The 19,293-nt window shown below is 36.8% G+C and overlaps 1 protein-coding gene across 1 annotated transcript in view; it reads right to left on the minus strand.

Annotated features, from left to right (window-relative positions):
- Positions 1–5,350: 5,350 nt before the first annotated feature.
- Positions 5,351–19,293, minus strand: part of TTC27 (tetratricopeptide repeat domain 27) — a 98,571-nt gene continuing 84,628 nt past the window's right edge. The window contains exons 16-20 of the mRNA XM_065729131.1: positions 19,027–19,192; positions 13,289–13,486; positions 9,419–9,530; positions 8,736–8,836; positions 5,351–5,599 (exon numbers count right to left, since the gene is read on the minus strand). Of these exons, the coding sequence (XP_065585203.1) occupies positions 5,477–5,599; positions 8,736–8,836; positions 9,419–9,530; positions 13,289–13,486; positions 19,027–19,192 (700 nt within the window). The 3' untranslated portion in view covers positions 5,351–5,476. The remainder of the gene's footprint in view (positions 5,600–8,735; positions 8,837–9,418; positions 9,531–13,288; positions 13,487–19,026; positions 19,193–19,293) is intronic.

The raw sequence follows: 19,293 nt of genomic DNA on the forward strand, positions 1-19,293 counted from the left end.
AAGACCCAGTTTAGGTTTGAATTAGTAATAGCAGTTTAAAGTTGTCATTGGTTTTGTATTTACCTTGGTAGGGCGGAGCCCTGACTCATGCGTGTGTCTTGTCTCTACCCAATATTATCCTCTTGCTCAGTGAAGCCAGTCCAAAATCAAGAACTCACTTTTATTGCCTTAAACAATGAGATTCAAAGTGTGGAAGAAGTGAGTAAAAGGACAAATGCTCAAAGATAATAAAAACAAACACACCCAAGCACACGTTGGGCTATTTTGTTGTTGTTGTTTGTTTGAAGAGAAATAGATCTGCTAAAGATACAACAAACGTTATAAACTGTCTCTAAGAGTAAGGGTGACTCCATTTTTCAGCAGGCCAATCTAACTAAAAATGCTTCCAGGGTCTCAAACTTTTCATTCCTTTGCTGAAAGCCAAACACTGTCACAAATAATGATTACTCCTTTGGAGAATGTTAAAAGAAAACCAACAAAAAACCCACACAACCTCTGCCACTGCCTATGAAGGATTACTCTTTTATTAGTGTAGCTGAGGGATTAGTAGGAATGTTTAATGAATGCAGCTACTATATTTGAGCACATCCCTGACTAAGCTACTTGCTGATTGAAACCTATCTATTTATGAGTGCTTCTGAATGACGCCAAGAGCTGTCTGCATTGCAGTATTGCAGCAGCTTTTGCAGAACAGTAAATATTTTCTTGCCATTCACATTCTGACGTTAGCCTCATTTGTCAGTTTTATTTCAGAGTCCTATCACGTAAAATGTGTTAAGAGATACTTTCCTACATCTGGCCTGATTTACTTATGACTTTTGACCTCAAAAGAAGTAACAGTTGCAGGTCTGGCAGTTCTTGGCAGGGGACAGCAGGCACACCTTCCAGATGCACCTGCATAGGCAGAAGACCTTAAGAAATGTCAATCAAAGCCATTCTTAAATTAACTGCTATCCATTCAAAGTAACCACCAGCTTTTCACAATTATAAAAAAGACTGGTTATATTCCAACCTGCTCATTCTTGAGCTCTAATACAAAGTCCGTTCTATTAACATTTCCATTTAAATGATTCATAAATGGACAAAACCAGTTTTGTAATTGCAATGTAATTCTCTACTGTGAATATTAAAATAAAAACAAACCCGTGAGATTATGCTTGTTTACATACTTTAAACCTAAGAAGAAGACCAGCAACAGAAGGCTTTATGGAAATCAGAGCTGAAACAAACACACTGGAAAGCTCTGATTTAAGGCGTACAGTGTTTAAATGCATTAAATTACAACAGAAATCCTTTTTATCTCTGAAGTACAGGAAACATTTACAAATTCTCTTATTATTGCCTATTAATAACCAATTTAGATGATCCATATTCAGGCTGACATTAGAGCCTACCCTCGTCAAATTTGAATAGAGACTTTGTAAAGAGAGTTACTGAACGTTTACCGAGATACAGAAAAGCACTGATTTTGAGTGTGCTTAGCACGTGCTTTAAGGGCCAAACGCCTTTAACTGCTCCTTCAACAACACAAGCAAAACAACGGATCGGTTTTGAAAAGCAAGAACACAAACACTGTGTAGCCATCTCTTAGACAAGCGACAAGCTTGCTAGAAATGCGCAGGCAGGAGGCTGCCCTATGTTCCTGTCTCCTTACTGGGTTCTACTCTCATGAGGTTTACCTCCCTGTAAAATCTCATTCCTCATACATTTTCAGAATCAGCAGTTCTGTTCACTGACACACACACACACAAAGATATATATTTGCATATGTATATATGCTTGAAGATACATTAAATACGAACAAAAATCACCAAATTAGTTTTACAAAAACAGTTCTGAAACACAAGTCATAGCTTCAGCAATCATACTGAAAATAATTACACAGATTTTCCTCCAAGTTCCAGTTCAAGTTCAGAGAACACTAGTTGTACACTACTAACTGTAAGAAGAGATAAATATTTTAATTTTTATTAGTCTGGAAATAGCAGGGTGATAGTGGTTTTTATTTTTTTTTCTTTGGACAGTAATGCTCCAAAGCAGGAAGAAATTAATACATTTTTTCTACTGCATGTATTTTGATAATGGCTGTAATAATAGTTTTAACCAATGTACATACGTACCCTGAAGCTAACCTTGTGAATGTACCTTCTGTATTTGCATATAAGCCATACACCACTTTTAGACATGAAAAAATATTACAGGCCTTATTTAATTTAAAGTGACTTTTAGTAAAGAGCTCTGCATGAATACTGGGATGCCCAGCTTTCGGAATATACAGGTCAGTGTGGCAGAAGGAAAGTGGAAGGCAATGGGATGTGGCACACATCATCCAGTGGTATTTATTCAGGGAGATCTGCCTGACTCAGCACGGCCTCACCAGCCCTAAGAACGATATTAGCTCATGAGTAGTGACATTCCCACCCATGCAAAGCTTTTAGCACCACACCCTGCTGCAAAATGCTGTGCTGACACAGCTCTCTGAGCCTATCAGGAGATCTTCCCCGGCTTCTGAATACCCGAGGTTGAAAATACATTGTAGATTGAACCATACTTGGTCAAAGACACATAAACAAATCCCCTTAAGCCACGCAAGTAAATCCTCCTTCATACATCGTATATCCTTCATGCTTAACCAGCTTTACACTCATCTTCAAAACCCTGAGACAGTTTCTTCTCAGGTAGGCAGAGGCTGAAAAATTCTAGACTCACTCATCTTGCCTCTGCTTCACACCGAATCAGCTCTAATGGCAGAGAGATGACAAAAAGAAAACAAGACTGAGCATATATGCAGTTCTAATATATAGCAATTCCTGTGAAATACTGCTTCATCTGGTACGTGCTATGCTATCTAATTTTTCTCATATGGCTTTGCACAGAGCAATTGAAAATAACAGACATTACAGAGGTGTTTGTAGGTATGACAGCTACATTGGGAAGGTCTATACAGCTTTGCTAAAGCCACAAGGATTCTTTCCTCAGTTGTCATGGGAGTGGTTTAAATGAAAAATCATTTCCATGTTACAAGACAGATGCTCCCTGTGGGATGAAGATCTGGAAAGACTACATTCTGCTTGGGAAATGTTCTTTTTTCTTTCCATACTAAAAAGCTTTTTGACAGCAAGAGCTTTTGTAGTAACAGTCCTTTTTGGTCTCACAGAGCTACATGCTCTTGCCATGAGTGCAGAACGTGAGTACTGTACAATGTACCAAGGAGGCCTGTGTTAAAAGTCCTCTGTGACAAACTTCTTATCAAAGTAATCTCATCTTGTATTTGAGAGAGATGAAAACATCACTAATACAAAGTAAGATGGAGCAAGAACATACCTGGAAAGAGACTTACATCTGGTGTTTGGGCTCAGGGATGAAGAGACTGAGATCTCCTGGGACGGTGATCAGTTCTGAAAAGCCAGTGTTTCCTGAAACGGTGATCCAGCTCCTGCTTCTCCATCCTCCACAACATTTATACTGTCTTAAATTTTTTAGTTTTTTATTTTTAAGTCTTTTCAGACATTCCCCTTCTATTTCATTAAATATGACAGTAAAAATTGGTGTGCTGCCATGACACTAGCCATTCCACTCTTGAGAAAGAGACTGTGAATAGCAGGCTTTCCCTGTACTAGACGAAATACAAAGTTGTTTATATTCCACACATCTGCAAGGAGAGGGAGGCTCAAATGAGGAAAAATCTGTGCTCCGGAAACACGAAAAAACTGCAGAAGAGACACTCTGGAGGAGCGAGAATGACTTTTTCATATGACCACCTGCTTGACAGTTGAATATAACTGTGGCTCAAATTTTGCCATAAGATTGGGAGAAGTTTTCTGCCAGTACCTCTGAGAATCAAGAAGATTGGGAGAGTTTTCTGCCACCAAGTCATTGCACACCTAAACCCTTCCCAAGATAAAAATTAACCCCATCAGTGATATAATAGTTTTCAGATTTTTTCATCCCCATGAATAAACAAAGTCATATAAAAACATAATTAAAAACAGCAGTAGCAGTGCGATTTCCCCAAAAGTGATGGTCCATTTTTTTTGCTGCAATCATAGAGACCCTTCAATATATGAGCAAAATTGGATATCTCTGGCAAAGCTGCTCTGCAAAAACTTCAACGTCTCTCTATGGAATTGTGGACTCAACTCTCCCCCATGAGTAAGTTTGCCCTTTGTTAAAATGATGCTTTTTGTGGGAGCCTCATGTTATAATCCTGGCAAGTAAGCAATGCATTCTTCATTCTTAGCATCTTTACAAGGATACGAAATTTTACAAAGATGTCAAGGCGTATTCACCTTCAAGCACTGAAATGACACTCTTACAGTTGTTTCGTATCCAGTTACTTTGTGGTTCTGTTTCCCTTTACCTTCCAACTCTCCCCTCAGGGACTGGACTCACCACTTACAACTTCATGGCTGTCATGGTCGTACCACAAACTGCACCACAAACAGCACCGCAAACCCAGCGTGCCCAGAGCACGCACAGCCGTATTGATGGAGACTGTCAGTCACACTCAGAACAGAGAGCCAAAATCACCGTGACTGGCAAAACTGGCCTTGCATTGGTTTCTGAATAATACTGAAGTTTGTTATTTTAGGAAGAGCTGTAGCAAAAGGGATTGAAAACTGAGAAACGTAAGACAGCCTAGATAAAACCAGCCCATCACATGCAAGCGTTTCCGAGTCAGTTTTAGCTTTACTGATGCCAACAGTGCAGAGAAACCCCTCTGCCTCTAAAAGGCCCAAATGCGTTGATCTATTGCACATGGGTCACAAACGCAGCTTAGAAAAAAATACCGCCGCTTTTCTCTTTGTACGTTCTGCTCCTTCGACGGTGTAGCTAAATCATTACTTTTGGACTCCACCCGTACTCCTCTGCAAGGAATTAAGACTGAACTGAAATCAGAAAGCGCCTGAAACAGCGCATCATAAACAGCCCCTCAAGGCATATGCGCGCTGCCTCACGCCGCAGCGCCGCCACGCACGCCGCGGCCGGTGCTCGCCTCAGCCGGGTCAAGCCTTACAGCTCCTGATTGGCCAGCTCCAGAAAGTCCCGCCCTCCGATTGGCTGCCCGCCTCACTGGTCAGGGTGTGATAGGTGGGAAGAGAGTGAGCTCCCGCCTCCGCCGGGTGGTCCTCCTTCCATCTCGTCCACCCCGGCACCTCTCGAGCTGCCCCCCGTGGGTGTGGCGCCACGCGCTCAGCCACAGCTAATCCTCAGCAATGGCCTTATAAACACAAGCGGCTCGCTGCCAGAAAATCTGGGCCCGAGGAAGCAGACGCGCAGCTCTGTAACACTGCGAGGGCAGATAAGGATCTAAAGCAGTCTATTATCTGAAGAAAGCTGACCACAAGAATAGCAGTGTTCAGAATAACGTTTATTGAGGCTGTAGTTGCTTTAGAATTGTTACCGTTTCATCAGCAAAAGCTGTAGCAAAATAAATACGTCATTCATGCCTTCCAGCCACGAAATCTTGTCTGTTTCAGCCCTGGTCCCTCAGCTGGTTGCTCAGTTCCTGGAGTTCAGCAATCAAGTTGTCCATAGTTGTCACTTCATCAGCGATCTCATTGCAGATCTCATGGCTTCCTACATCTATAAAGCGTTGCTGTGGGACAGAGAGAAACTTTAGTTTAAACCACCCTTACACAGTTTATTTGTTTCAGGGGAGAGAACTCAGGAGCCTGCTCAGCACTACTGTGCTGCCTTTCATATTTTCAGCAGCCACAATGTCTCTCTCTCCCTGTAGTCCATCCTGTGACTAATAAACAGGTGAATCAAAGGGACTGAAATCCCCTGTACAGGGGAAGGTTGGGTCTCTGTTGTGACTGCACTGCACACACTGACTCCTGATTGCACGGAATGCTATGGACTTAGCTGTGAAACTCAAAACAAAAGGACATCTCAGACTGCCAACTACAGTTTACTGATTCACTTGTTGATAAAGTACCAGCTGTGAATTTTAGTGGTCATCATCTCAGTGTCACAAACTGTTGTGTCATTTTCTCCAAAAACCCAAATAAAACTAGTGTATTTGGTGTCAAGACATATATGGGCTGAGACACGCATCTCTGCATAATGTTATATAAGAGAAAACAAAATACCAGCACGTAATGAAAAGAGTTTGTTCTTAAAGACTGTAAGATAATAACAAACAAACAGCAGCTAACTTGGAAGCAATCAAAATCCACATCCTTACAGGAAAATCAAGGGGGAGGAATGCTAACCAGGTAGTCTAAAGTCTCAAGACACACAAGGTCTGAGAGCAGATAGACCAGAACAAGTTGCTATTGCAAGACTAGGATCTGTCACTTGAGCAATATGGAGGCTTTGAGAGGTACTGCTCCACATAAACAAAGTGGGGGGATCAAAGCTTGTTTCCCCCTTATTATGTAAAAAGGAAGGCACACTCCATCTGTCGTAAGAAAAAGCCAACATGTAGAGACAAAAACAAACCCAAAACACAAAAGTTGTTGTGAAGTACTCCTGCCATCATTGTATCAACAAAACATAATGGAACAATACATACATATATATATACACACACATATATATATAAATATATATATGTAATTATATATATATATATATTATATATATATATATATATATGGACTTAAAAAGCCTGAACCAAAGTCATCAGTTTCAGAACAGTCCTGTCACTGAACCAAGGACCTTCTTCCACAAAAATAGGAACACATTTTTGATACAAGTACAGAGGCTTCTCTGACTTTCATCTCTCAAACTCTTGTGACAGAAAAGAATTCTATTCACTTAAATGCAGCCTGGGGGGAGTTCATGCAGCACTGTTCTTCAGGTTTGTGCCTCATGTTTTTCACTAACAGTACCCGCATTTCATGCATTCACAATACAGCTCCAGGACCTCTCTCCTGTTGGAAGACCCCACCTTCATAACTGAATGATGCATGGCTCCAAGGAGCAGAAGAGAGTCCACTGTACCATATTTCAGAGTGTGTGACAGCCCAGAAAGCTCTGTGCAGAAAGGAGCCTGTTAACAACACATTATCTAGGGGCAGCCTTTAGCTGAGTCTGGCTACATGATGGGAGTGGCATAAGGTTGGGGTCAGATTTCCACCTCTGAGGATCCAAGTAGACTGGGAAATCTGAGAAGCAATGTTATTTCACCAGTCCAAAACCTACTATGATCCATTTGCGTGATCCATTTATGATCCTTAGAATAGAATTTTGGACTATCCTTGTCTAAAATCTACGTTCACTACTCCTTTATTCCTTCTGAAATCAGACTCAGTAGTTATGCTTTTTCTTTGTGTGTGTGTGCTTTTCTCTCTTTTAAAAATAAAAAATTAACCACAAAACAATCACACACTGATGAGGCAACAAAAGACAACACTGCAGTTGAGTTTGGACACTCCTCAACACTTGTTGAACAGGTTGTGCGTATCATCGTACAGAAGATGGCTGAGTTTTTAAACAACAATCAACATACTTCAAAATTCAATTAGACTTCAAACAAAAAATGACAATTATGTTTTCATACTTTCCAGTAAGTGACACCAACAGCTTTGTCTCTAACATGTCAGCTTTCTGCAAGATGACATGAAACTCAGAGACACCAAGAATAAAGAAACACCTTCAGGAATTCAAGAAAACAATGTATTCAATTCAACTATTTAATCTTTCAAGATTGTGTTAGTATAAGATAAACCACCACCATGTGTTTATATCATTTATGTCAAGGAAACAATTTTTCTACAGTCATGGCCAATCTGCAGGCTCTTTTTTTTTTTTAAACAAACAAAAAACTGCATGAATCACCATACAACATACAAATGGACTTTTTTTTTTTTTTACAACATTCCTATGACTTACATATGTTAGGATCTACAAGCACAGTTATTTATAGAGCTTGCTTATGTCTGCTTTATACAGCTTTCCTAGGCTCTTATCCTTAAAGATGCAGGATTTAAAAGAAAGCAAGTCAAGTTTAACACACTGATGAGGGATCAACATTTTATAACCCAAACACACCATATATAACTTACACTCTGTAATTCACATTTACGAAACCCCACACAGAGCCAGGAAGAATAAGACATTAAGACTTTGAACAAAAAGGTATTCTGTATCAGCCCTCAAACAACAGCCCTGTCTCATGTTGTGGGATACACTGTAAAATTAGGATAATAACAGTGCAGAAACAGGCTTGGCTCCTTGGGTGACTGACTATGGAGGTACAAGCTACAGCTCCAGAAAGAAAACGTAATTCAAATACAATAACATTTTCCAGATAATTACTATCTTAATTTATAAGATATCCATGAAAACATAATTAAAATGAGTTTCTCCCTTAATAAATAACCGTGATGCAAAGCAGTCTGGACACACTTCTCTCCCTGTTAGAGGTTTACTAGTCATTCCTTCTCAGACTGCTCCACTCCTCCCCATGATTACTCACATTAAGGAATTAAGTCTTAAAAAAGACAGATTTCTTCCAAACTTTTCAGTCTGAATGCCCAACACTAAATAAAATTCTAACTCAGTCTGGAAGATTACACTAAAATTTTATAACAGTAGGTTTATTTCAGTTAAATCCTGTCAGGAAGAAGGTTAGAAGTCTATGTACAAATGGTACACAGTGTAGAGGTGAACATCTTTCTGATGATTCACCAAGACAGGAAGGTATTATTTTATCAGTAAATGACTTTAAACAGAAAAATGGGTGCCAGTAATAGAATAAAGATACGTATTCCAAACATTCCTACCTTTGCTTTGGATGACAAGCCACGTAAGTTAAGCCGAGCTGAAGAAAGTATCTGCAAAGCCTCCTGACTATTGGATTTGTTCTTACTGCATTTTATAGCCACTAGAATCCAAACACAGGGGAGGAGGGCATCAAAACAAAGATACATCACCTCAATAGCAATAATCTTTAAGAAACAACATTTGATTAAAAGTACCTTTATATCTTCTATACATGTTTGAATGCAGTATTCCTTTCCGGGATATTTGAAAGGAAAGCCAAGTAATTTTAAGAAAATCCTTTTAAAATCACTAAGTCTGTGACTAAAAGAATCCTTCATAAAAACATATGACAGCATAGTGAATAGTCTTATTGAATAAAGTATACATACAACTAACTACCCTGGAGATGTTGGCATAGCACTGCCAATCAAATGTCATGATTTGAGAACTGAATTACTGATGCATTTACACTTGAACTATGAAATTGCTAGACCATGAAATATACTGGAAAACACAGTGTTATCATTTTACCATTCATGACTCACCTAACACAATTTCTACCTTATATTCCAAGTCTGGAATGTTCTATGTTAGAAGACTCCAAATAGTAACAATAAATATAATGAATAATGCAAAATTTTATTTCTTAATAAATATTGGCTACATTCATCATATGTATAAGATCTTTTCAGGTAGGACATACCATGTGCAATCTCTATGGCCCCTTTTGTCACTTCCTTAAAAGAAGAAACATCTTTCTCCCAATCATTTGATTGTATTTCACATTTATGTGCCTTTGTAAGACACTGCAGTGACTGCAAGAAAGGGAAGAAAAACAAAAATGAACTAGGAGACTAATTTAGTTTTAAGAGGCTATAAATTTGGTGGTCAGTCAAGACAATAAACATATCTTTACAGTTCTTGATTTTCTGCAAATTGAAGTAGCATCTTTTTCTGCAGTAGTAAGCACCAGCTGCAACACAGATGTTATTCACCAGTATTGCATTTCAAGTATGACAGGCATACAAAGTAACATGTATCTAATTTTTATCTTTTAAAAAGCTGTCTAGACTGATGGATGTGACCCATATTTGCTAAGGCATCATAATTGAATACACATGAAAAGGGAAAAATACTTGTACTCACACCGAATAGTAACCTAGTAGCTATTAAATACAGAATTGAATACATCAAAACTTTCCTTCTATACATGCATTTTTGGTGAGTATTTTACAGACACAACTATTAGTTGCCATACTGCACTGTTTCTCCATGTGAATAACAAACTGAGAAAGTAAACATAAATATCACAGGAGGGTTCACCATTAAGAAAAAGCATATAACCGAGAGCAGGAAAATGCATAGAGAGTAAAACAATGTTTCTCTCCTGGTGTAAGGACAAGAAAGAAAAAAAAAGAACCAATTAATCTTATTATTGTAACTTTTGATAACTAGAGAACAGAAATCTAGTAATACCATACTAGAATTAGTACTCCATTAGCCAGAAGAGGAAAAAAACAGTTCATGAATGAGATTAAAAATGATATTTGAATGTAGGAAGCTTATGAATTGAAGTCAGAACATATAGCTAGTCCAAAATAAGCATTCACCATTCAAAGAAAAAATCTAAAAAAAAATGTATCAATCCTCAGAGCTTATTTCATAAAAATCTAGTTAACTAAACGAACGCACACGGATTTGCAAGAGAAAAAAATAAGAAATTAATTTTTGCTTTCTTGTTTTATCTTTCTACAGTAAAAGAAATACTAGAGACAAATGCACATGTAAAGATGTGTGGCTTAGTTCAACTCTTCAATCACTTATTTTTAAAAAGTTTAAGTATTATACAAAGGAAGAAAAAGCTCTCAGTGGACTACGTGTACAAGAGCACAACAAAGCCTTCTCACTGCTGAACAAGCACAGATGAAATTTGGGGACTGTCATCCCAGAAGCTTCTACTTTCTCTCTCCCAGCAAGAGTATCAGCCATTACTGCCCAGGTGATTGAACTGCTCATGCTGAATGGCTGCAAGTGGCAATAAAGGTGCATAAAGACAAATTAGAGCAGACTATTTCTTTTTTGTAGTAAGCTAGGTCATAATTGCTGGTGGCACTAGGCAGCAGAAAGAAAAACTTGTAAGAAAACAGATTTTACAATAGCCTGATTTTAATCTTGATGTGTCTGAGTCAGAGCAACAAGCAAAGCCTTTTGTTGACAGATATCAGAGCTGGGAAAGAATTCTAAGTCCTTTCATTTGGTTGTTTGCACTTCTGGAACCTGAATTTATCCTGGAAGGAAAGGGTTCTGACCTGGGGAAAGTACAAGGAACAGAAGGTTTTCAGAATCCAGATGGGCCGCTTGAAGGTTGGAAAGAGCCTTTTGGTGGGAAAGGTGGGGACTGCATTTAAGGCAGCAAAGAAAGAAGTTCTAAAAGAAGTGGCAAGTCAACTACTTACAAAGGGTAAGATAAAAGTATTCCAAGTTAAAAAGTAAAAGTTAATAGTTTTCGCTGCTAATGCCCATCTAACTGATTCAATGTATATATATATATATGTATCACTGTGGTGAATCACAGCTGCAGACTCAAATGATTCATAGTGTCAGATATGACAGCAGAACAGAAAGGCAAGCAAACAAACAAAAACCAACAAAGGAAATCTCTACAATAGCCAGACAGAGATTCTTTCAAATTAGGTTCCAGGAAAAACATGAGCTAAATATAATTAAATCTGTGCTAAATAAGGCATTACATTATGGAATAAAGGTCAAGCCCTACATTTGTAAGGAGGAACATGGTTCTATGATAGATTTTTTTCCCATCTTTGTCCTATGATACAACAAAATAGTAAATAATACCCTTTCAGAATTCAATGACCTTTTGAACAATAAAAATAGGTTGAAAATTCTAACAATATATCTAGAATTCTTCTACAGATAATTATATTCACTTAATATTTGACATCAAATGATACTTCTGGTACATAAAAAAACTCATGCTTTTCACATTTATAATTTATAATTTGAATCAAAGAAGCTACCAGTGACTATCTAGTATATTTAAATCGACTTTTATATTAGTTTGTGCTGTGACTGTGGACAGTTTTGCTCTTTCATGATTCATCTCTGTGCACCACACTAGGATACTTGGATATACATGGAAAAATATCATAAATCTATAAACATGACTGCATCTTGCAGGGCAAGTTAGGCCGTATGTTCCATAACAAGTCTGATTAGGAAACTCAGTTAAAGTCATGTCTACTCCACAAATTGAAACCACGTTTATAACTGGGTTAGTGAAAAATACTGTGATGTAACCAGATTCTGAAATGATTACATTTATAGTATAGACAGAGTCTCTCCTAGTTTGCATGTCTGAGTAAGAATCCATGGATATATTACAGGATATTGCAGAGTCTGTATTTCTGAATTCCAAATAGGCCAAATCCCTTTTACTGTTTAGTAGTAAAGAAAAATAGGGAAAAAAAAAAAGGGAAGAAATGAAGTTATAATGGACTTGAGAAAGGACTAAACAAGGCATTTCACAGGGCAGAGCCTGAAAAGGAAGACACTGAGCAAAGCCCAATTAATTCCAATTTCAACTGCAAAGGCATACAATTTGTGGGCCCAATCACATGCATAATATACTGGACATCAAGTGACAAGCAACCTTCCAGACAGGCATTTTTGCCCTGGCCAAAGGCATACCCCCAATAGGAAATAAACTGACTGTTGACCTTGTGTATTTCCAGTTTCAGTGAAGATCTGATAACCTGTAAGTATTTCTGGAGTGTGCAAGGCTATTTGAGTTTTGGAAATTCAACACCAAATGCGAAGTACTATGTGGCATACACAAAAGTAAACACTTAGAACAGTACTGAGTGGTTAATTTTGGAAATGCAATCATCTCAATTTCCTGGGAAGTGATAGGAAAAAGAGATGGAAGTTAGCATAGCTAAACCACAGAGAGATAATGGGGGGCCCAACAGCTTAACAGGTTAAGAATTCCATTTTAAGCTATATAAGGTCAAAACGCTCTTACACTGGAAACTGTGTAACAGACCTTCTTAACCTGCAGTTTTTCTTTGTAGATCCAAAAAAACTTTGATGGCTTATCATGCCACTGGATCATGCCATCATGATTCAATTTCTTTTTTCCCCAAAGTACTGTTTTTTGTTTTAAAAATCAAAGTTTTCTATTAAAAATAATAAAATAATATATAGCTATCAGATTGCTGCCAAGAAAAATTTCAGAATATGAATCCAGGACAATGAACATGTATTCTGTTAGGATGCTTTACAATGAAATTTTGATAAGAGAACTACTATTTTAATTAAAAAAAAGGATGTAAAATATTTTTATTTAATATTTTCTTTATTTAATAAAAATTATTATCTTTGGTTAGATAATAAAAATGCATGCTGTAAAAACATGAAAAGCAAAAGATAAGATTACTGAAACTCTAAAGCAAAACACATCTGAAACAAAAGCATATTATTATAGTACTTAGCTTGCTGGAGAACAAAATGTTTGTAGTGTGCATCCATGACATAGACATCAGAACACATTTACCTTTTCAATATCTTCACTGCTATCATTCTGTCCATTTCCATAAAGTCGTGCATAAAGTCTCCAGATTTCCCCATCATTTGTCACACGTGAAGTCACTCTGCCCAACAGCTCTTGCAATTTCCCCTTCAATCCACCTGCTACCTCTCCAGTGCGATCTGCCATTCCATCCACTACCGCCCTGACTAGAATAGCCAAAACCTTATAAAAAGGAACAGGAAAGAGTTACTATTTCAATTCAAATCAACATAAGTACATATAATGATCATCAATATTAAAAAAAAAAAAAACAACAACCCCCCCCCCCACAAACGTAGCACCATATAGCAAATACAGTATTTATTAGGGGAATAATTCAACTAAATTAAACGTCACTTATAAGATTCTATGGTTGGCGTAGATAAAAGAGTAGAAGACCTAAGACAAATTTTCAGTTATCCTGACAGGCTAGTGTGAAAGCGAATGGGACAGAAAATTATGGCAGCATCACAAAGGTATTTTCACCTTATAATATGGCTATATCACTAAACAGGCTGAACAGAATAATGAGGTAATGGAAGGTCCTTTACAGGACCTCTATTTAGTTGCCTTTATAAATCTATACTGGATGAGATTGGAAACTGGAAAGCAACTGATGCTGCCCTGGAAATTCCTTTTAATGAATTTCTGGTGAAATCAGTCAGTTCAATGAAACTTTACAAGCACTCATTCTATGACACAGCTTTCTGAGTCACAGTCTTGAGAACGTGGGACCTGAAGAACTGCTGAAAACATGCACCTGCTCGTGAACTGGATGGGAGCTACGTTTTACTTGAATGAAGGGCTACATAGTGTCCCAGAAACAGAAAAACAACAAATCTTAATGTTTTGAATAGGTGAACCCTCAGAATTAGAAGACAGTTTCACTGAATCTTAGCTCTCAGGAAAATTGAAACAACAAATGTAAATCAACGAAGGCACTGAATTAAATCAGAAGAAAATAAAACCCATGTAAGCCATGACTTACTGAGAACTACCCTTCTTGCATAGCACAGAAGAGAGATCAACCAATAAAAATAAAAATAATTGGAAGTCTCCTAATGTTTGTGTTCGTATAGGTAGGTGAAAAAACCACTCATTTCCCAACTTTAACACTCCAGGATTTTTGCCCACAAATTCATATTTGATATGAAATCAAATTAACATTAATACTGATCTATGAATTTCAAATTTCAAAGCTGATTTGTGAATAACCTCAACCCACACAAATATACTGCTGCTCTAGAAGTAGGGCAGAGCTGCATCCTTATGAACCAAGGTGTAGTTCATTGGCAGAAAGTAATATAAACATTATCACAGCATCCAAGTATATTACACTTAAAAAAAAAAGTGAAGATCAATATATGTGATGTATCATTTTTCTAATACAACTTTTCTTAGAATTATTCAGTTAACATGTATTCCAGGAAATAATTACTGACTTCAATGAAAATTAGACAAGAAAAACATCCTCAAACAGAAATAGCTAATAATGTTATGAAATAGGTGTAAATCATACTGCATTTGTGTTTTAGAAACTAAAGGAATAAAATCTATTATTAAATGAATCAGGTATTGTTTAATTATTTGCTAGAAATACCCCAGAGAGTATTGATATTTCCATTAGCATAACATAGAAAAGGTATAAGAAGAAACATTAAACGGTGATCTGTTTTGAAAAGGAAGTAAGTACGGCCCTGAGGATTTGTATACATATGCATGAGTTCTCAGTCAGTTTCTCAGTCTACAGTATCTAAATTGTTCCTCTGAATTGCAAAAGTTCAGGTATATATCACCTATAGTTATCAAGAGTTCTATAGACAGTATTTTATTTAGACGTAAAAACGTTTCCTTAGTACAATTTTCTAACTGAAAAATAACTCTTATTCCCATAGAATTCATGCTTCTCATTCACTTCAATTATAATAATCTCTTGATTTTTTCTTTCTTGTTCAGCATAAAAGCATTAGCATTACAGCAGTTAAAATAAAGCCAGTGTGAAACCCCAAATTAAAGGGTCCATTAAATACTAATTAATGATTAATCCTACTTGTCGGTGCCCGATTGTTAAATAAAGCTATTTAGAATAGTAAGTGAATTGTGCTAATCACCAAGAAGTATTAGCACTCCAACAGAGCTTCCCACTTTAGACAGTTGCCTTAAGTGTTAGATGTTAATTTATACCTTTGGGAGAGTTACGCTGCCATGTACACTGAACTAACGAAGCAATGCTCTGCTGCCCAGGGTCCTACACAAGTAGTAGGGTCTGTTGTTTCTTTTTGCCTCAGTTAATAACTCTTGTGAATGCGCGTTTACTAAAACCTAACAAAAGACCCCATCTGGACATACTAACAAGCACAATTGTTTTTAAATGTTACGGCTGATATTAGTCTTATTTTGGAATTGTTCTCCAGACAGTTCCTTTCATATAAAAAAATCACTTCATCCAACTACATTTAGAAACTTAACTAACACAAAGACTGACAGTGTTCAATAAGAAATGAACTCTCAGATACCAGATCCAAAATGACTACTGTGCAACTGCTGAGCTTTCCCTGTGCCCTCCCAATCCCCAGATTAAAGATTTATAATAAAGGACAAAGCATCAACTCCTACTCTCTCTCCTTAAAATCCCCTTGAAACATTCACTCACAGCCTTTTATTAGAAAACAGCCTGGCAATATGAAACGCTGAAATGAGGACAACATTTGATGGAAAGAGTAACAGAAAAACTTTTTGTCAGATTCTGAAAAACACAGGGTTGTGGAAGAACCACTTCTCCATACTTCTGAATTAATTTTTTTTTCACAGCGCAGAACGGAGACCTAATTTCTGAAAGCAATGTAGCAAAACAGCTTTTCCACCTGCAAAACAACTTTGTTATTCGTAGAACTGAAGCTTTCCAAGTTAAAAAAAAAAAACACAACTCTTGGCTCCAAGAAAGGGCATGTGGTACAAAGAAACGTCATGAGCAGTTGCAGAAATTTCTCAGCTGAATTTACATCCTCAGACTAATAATTTCAGAGGCTTAATTCACACTTAGCACAGGTAAAGGTTTTTCATCAGGTGTTTTTCATCAGGTATTTTTCAGTGACTGATCCACTGGCTTAGGCTGCAAATAATTCAGCAAGTCTGTACAATTTATTACATAACAATACAAGCTAAGTCTTCAAGATATATTTCCCAGCAAGTTCATGAATATAAAAACAGTTAAAGAAATTTGAGGAATTTTAAGAACAAGAAAGAAAGGAAAGCAAGAAAGCATGCTTTAAATATTACGATGGATTATGAGGAAACAGGGACTTTTGAAAGTACTTCCTTTGCCATAACCTTTTATTGTGTTGTTGATAATATATATAAATAACGCTTAAGCTCTTCCTTATTAAATTTTGACTGTAGAATTTGAACATACATAAATTCACTTTCATGATATCTCAGAATCTTTGCCGCAACAATAACATCATTATTTAATAATAACTCAGGAGTAAAAATTCTCAAAGCTCCTTTCTGAATTCAGAAATCTGGTGAAAAAAGACAGCAATGACCCAACAGAAATCACAGGGAAATATATGAATGTGTTACTTTTAATTAAAGAAATCAGTGATTTACAAATATGATTGTTCTAACTACACTGACCAAGGACATTTCTAATTATTAATGCAGCTGCATGCTCTTATTTGACGCATTCTGACTCTCAAGAGGAATCTTGCAACACTGATAGTACTAAAAATGATTGGTATACAAAAGTCCAATGACTGTTTTCTGTTTTCACAAAGAATTGCAGACTATTAGTACTATAAGAAAGCAGTGGAATCGGAGTATTTATGTACTTTCTCTCCCAATTCCAACTTTCTATTTTTACCACTATCTTCATGGCCTATCAATTAAAATCTAGGAATACTACAAATGATAAATATAACCTGAGAAACTGTGTTGCATGGAAATCAAGGTGCATGCTTCCACTTCAAGTGCCTGATTGTATTTCATTAAAATTCAATTGCACAAGAACGCCACAAGGCATCTCTACTTAGAAAAGGCCAGTTGGCAAATGGAAGAGGCTCAGAAATTAACGGTGAGCTTTGTAAACAATCTTTACAGTTTTATGTGCTTCATTTTGATGTTGTTTTGTTATGGGAACATTCTTCTCTTCCTTGTAAAGACTACTGATTAAAGCCTTTCTAAAATTCCGTAATCAGGCTCTGAGTTTTTTCTTGGCCAGCAGTAAAATATTTCTGAGTAAACTGTACTAGAAGCTATGCTGAGAGCCATAAAGTGTATCACATAACAGAACACAAATTTAACACCATGTTGTAATTAAAAAATTGTCGTATACATAGCATAACTATAATTCTGGGTAAAAATAATAATGCAAGATTAGAAGTTGTAAGGCAACAAGCTGAAAAAGTTACAGAACAAAAACAGAAATTTATTGCAAGCATTATACCCAAGTACTATAATATCCTACATAAAAACTTAACAATAACCACATGAATAGGAGTATGTATCATCTCCAAATGTTTAGAATGAATAGAAATAGGATGTTTGTTTTGTCACGTGCTAGATAAAAATATTTTTAGAGGTGGTCTATTATATCTTTATTCTGACTGATGGCTGAGCAGGAATCAAATCATAAAAAGTATATTATCTATAAAATGTTCTCTGAATAATCAGAGACCTTGCAAGTACCACAATATGCTAAACAGACTAATATTTGCCAGATATCAGATTGTTTTCCATATATACTTCGTATTGCAGAGAGTTTCAGAGGACTTTAATTATCAGTCTTACAAAACTCAAAAAATTTAGCACTCCCTCTCCCTGATGCCTCCCTAATCCATGAACAAATGATATGTTTCCACAACCATAACTAATCTGCTCCCTCTCCTCAACACTGAGCTCATCCACCCAAGATTTACAAATGCTCCTTTAAATCATTTTATAAGAAAAGAAACATATCCCTGATTTCAGTGAACCAGCTACAGCTGAATCCTCTAACCTTGGCACCACAGATGAAATCCCTAAGCACTCATATGCAGTTCACGGATAATTCTGCTGAAGGGACTCTTCAAATATCCTTTCAGATTTACCCTGCTACTTTCACCGAGCGCACAGAACCCTGCTTAGATTGTGATCTGGATTTAGGCAAGGTAATATCTCATTGGCAACTGTTAAAGCAGGCTCTCTGGATTTTATCTAAACTATTCATTTACAAACACTGAAATTAACTGAAATAAAAGTGAAAGGTGAGCAAAATGCCTCCACACTTCCCTTTGTTCCAGGTTATTGAGAGTCATCGTTCTGACTGTAATGCATTAAATCCATGAAACATAACTTGCTTTCAGAAGACCTACTGTGGAATTTTCATACACATGGAAAACACTTGCCTTTGTGGAAAATAAATAATGTATGCTATTTCTGATACGGACACATGCAAGAACAATGTGGAAAGATGGTGCTTTTTTTTAGAAACAGACATGAAAACTGCCAGTTTCGTAGTTATCCTTCTATAAAATTTGAGGCAATCTGAGGATGAAAAGGATTTCCTCTTCATTTTTATTTTAAATGCTTAGTCTTATGGAGCAGATTAAAAAAAACACAAATGGCTTGGCTACATAACTTCATCGGTATGTGCTCTATCATTACTGATACCACTATCAGCAGTAATCTCTCTCTGTCTCAAAAGAAAATACATACAGAATGACTTAACATGAAAACTTCCCCACCTGTGTGTCCTTGTACTTTTCTCTTAAGTCCATGAGCCGATGATAAGCTTTAATTGCTTCTGAAAACTCTCCAACATCTGTACTGGTGAGAAGATAATTCTCCCAAATTTGCCAGTGCTCATAGTTGCATCTGAGCGCTTCTTGAAGGGTTCGAAATGCTTTGATTCTAAATAATAAGAAGGAAGAAGAAATTGTATACAAATATATTGGCATCCATTGCCATTGCATCAACTAGAAGTGTCTATTTTAAAAAAGTCTGTTTAAAAC

This window comes from Cyrtonyx montezumae, unplaced genomic scaffold, assembly GCF_038088225.1.
Source record: "Cyrtonyx montezumae isolate F1298 unplaced genomic scaffold, pur_monq_1.0 scaffold_0, whole genome shotgun sequence".
In the NCBI taxonomy this organism is placed as follows: Eukaryota; Metazoa; Chordata; class Aves; order Galliformes; family Odontophoridae; genus Cyrtonyx; species Cyrtonyx montezumae.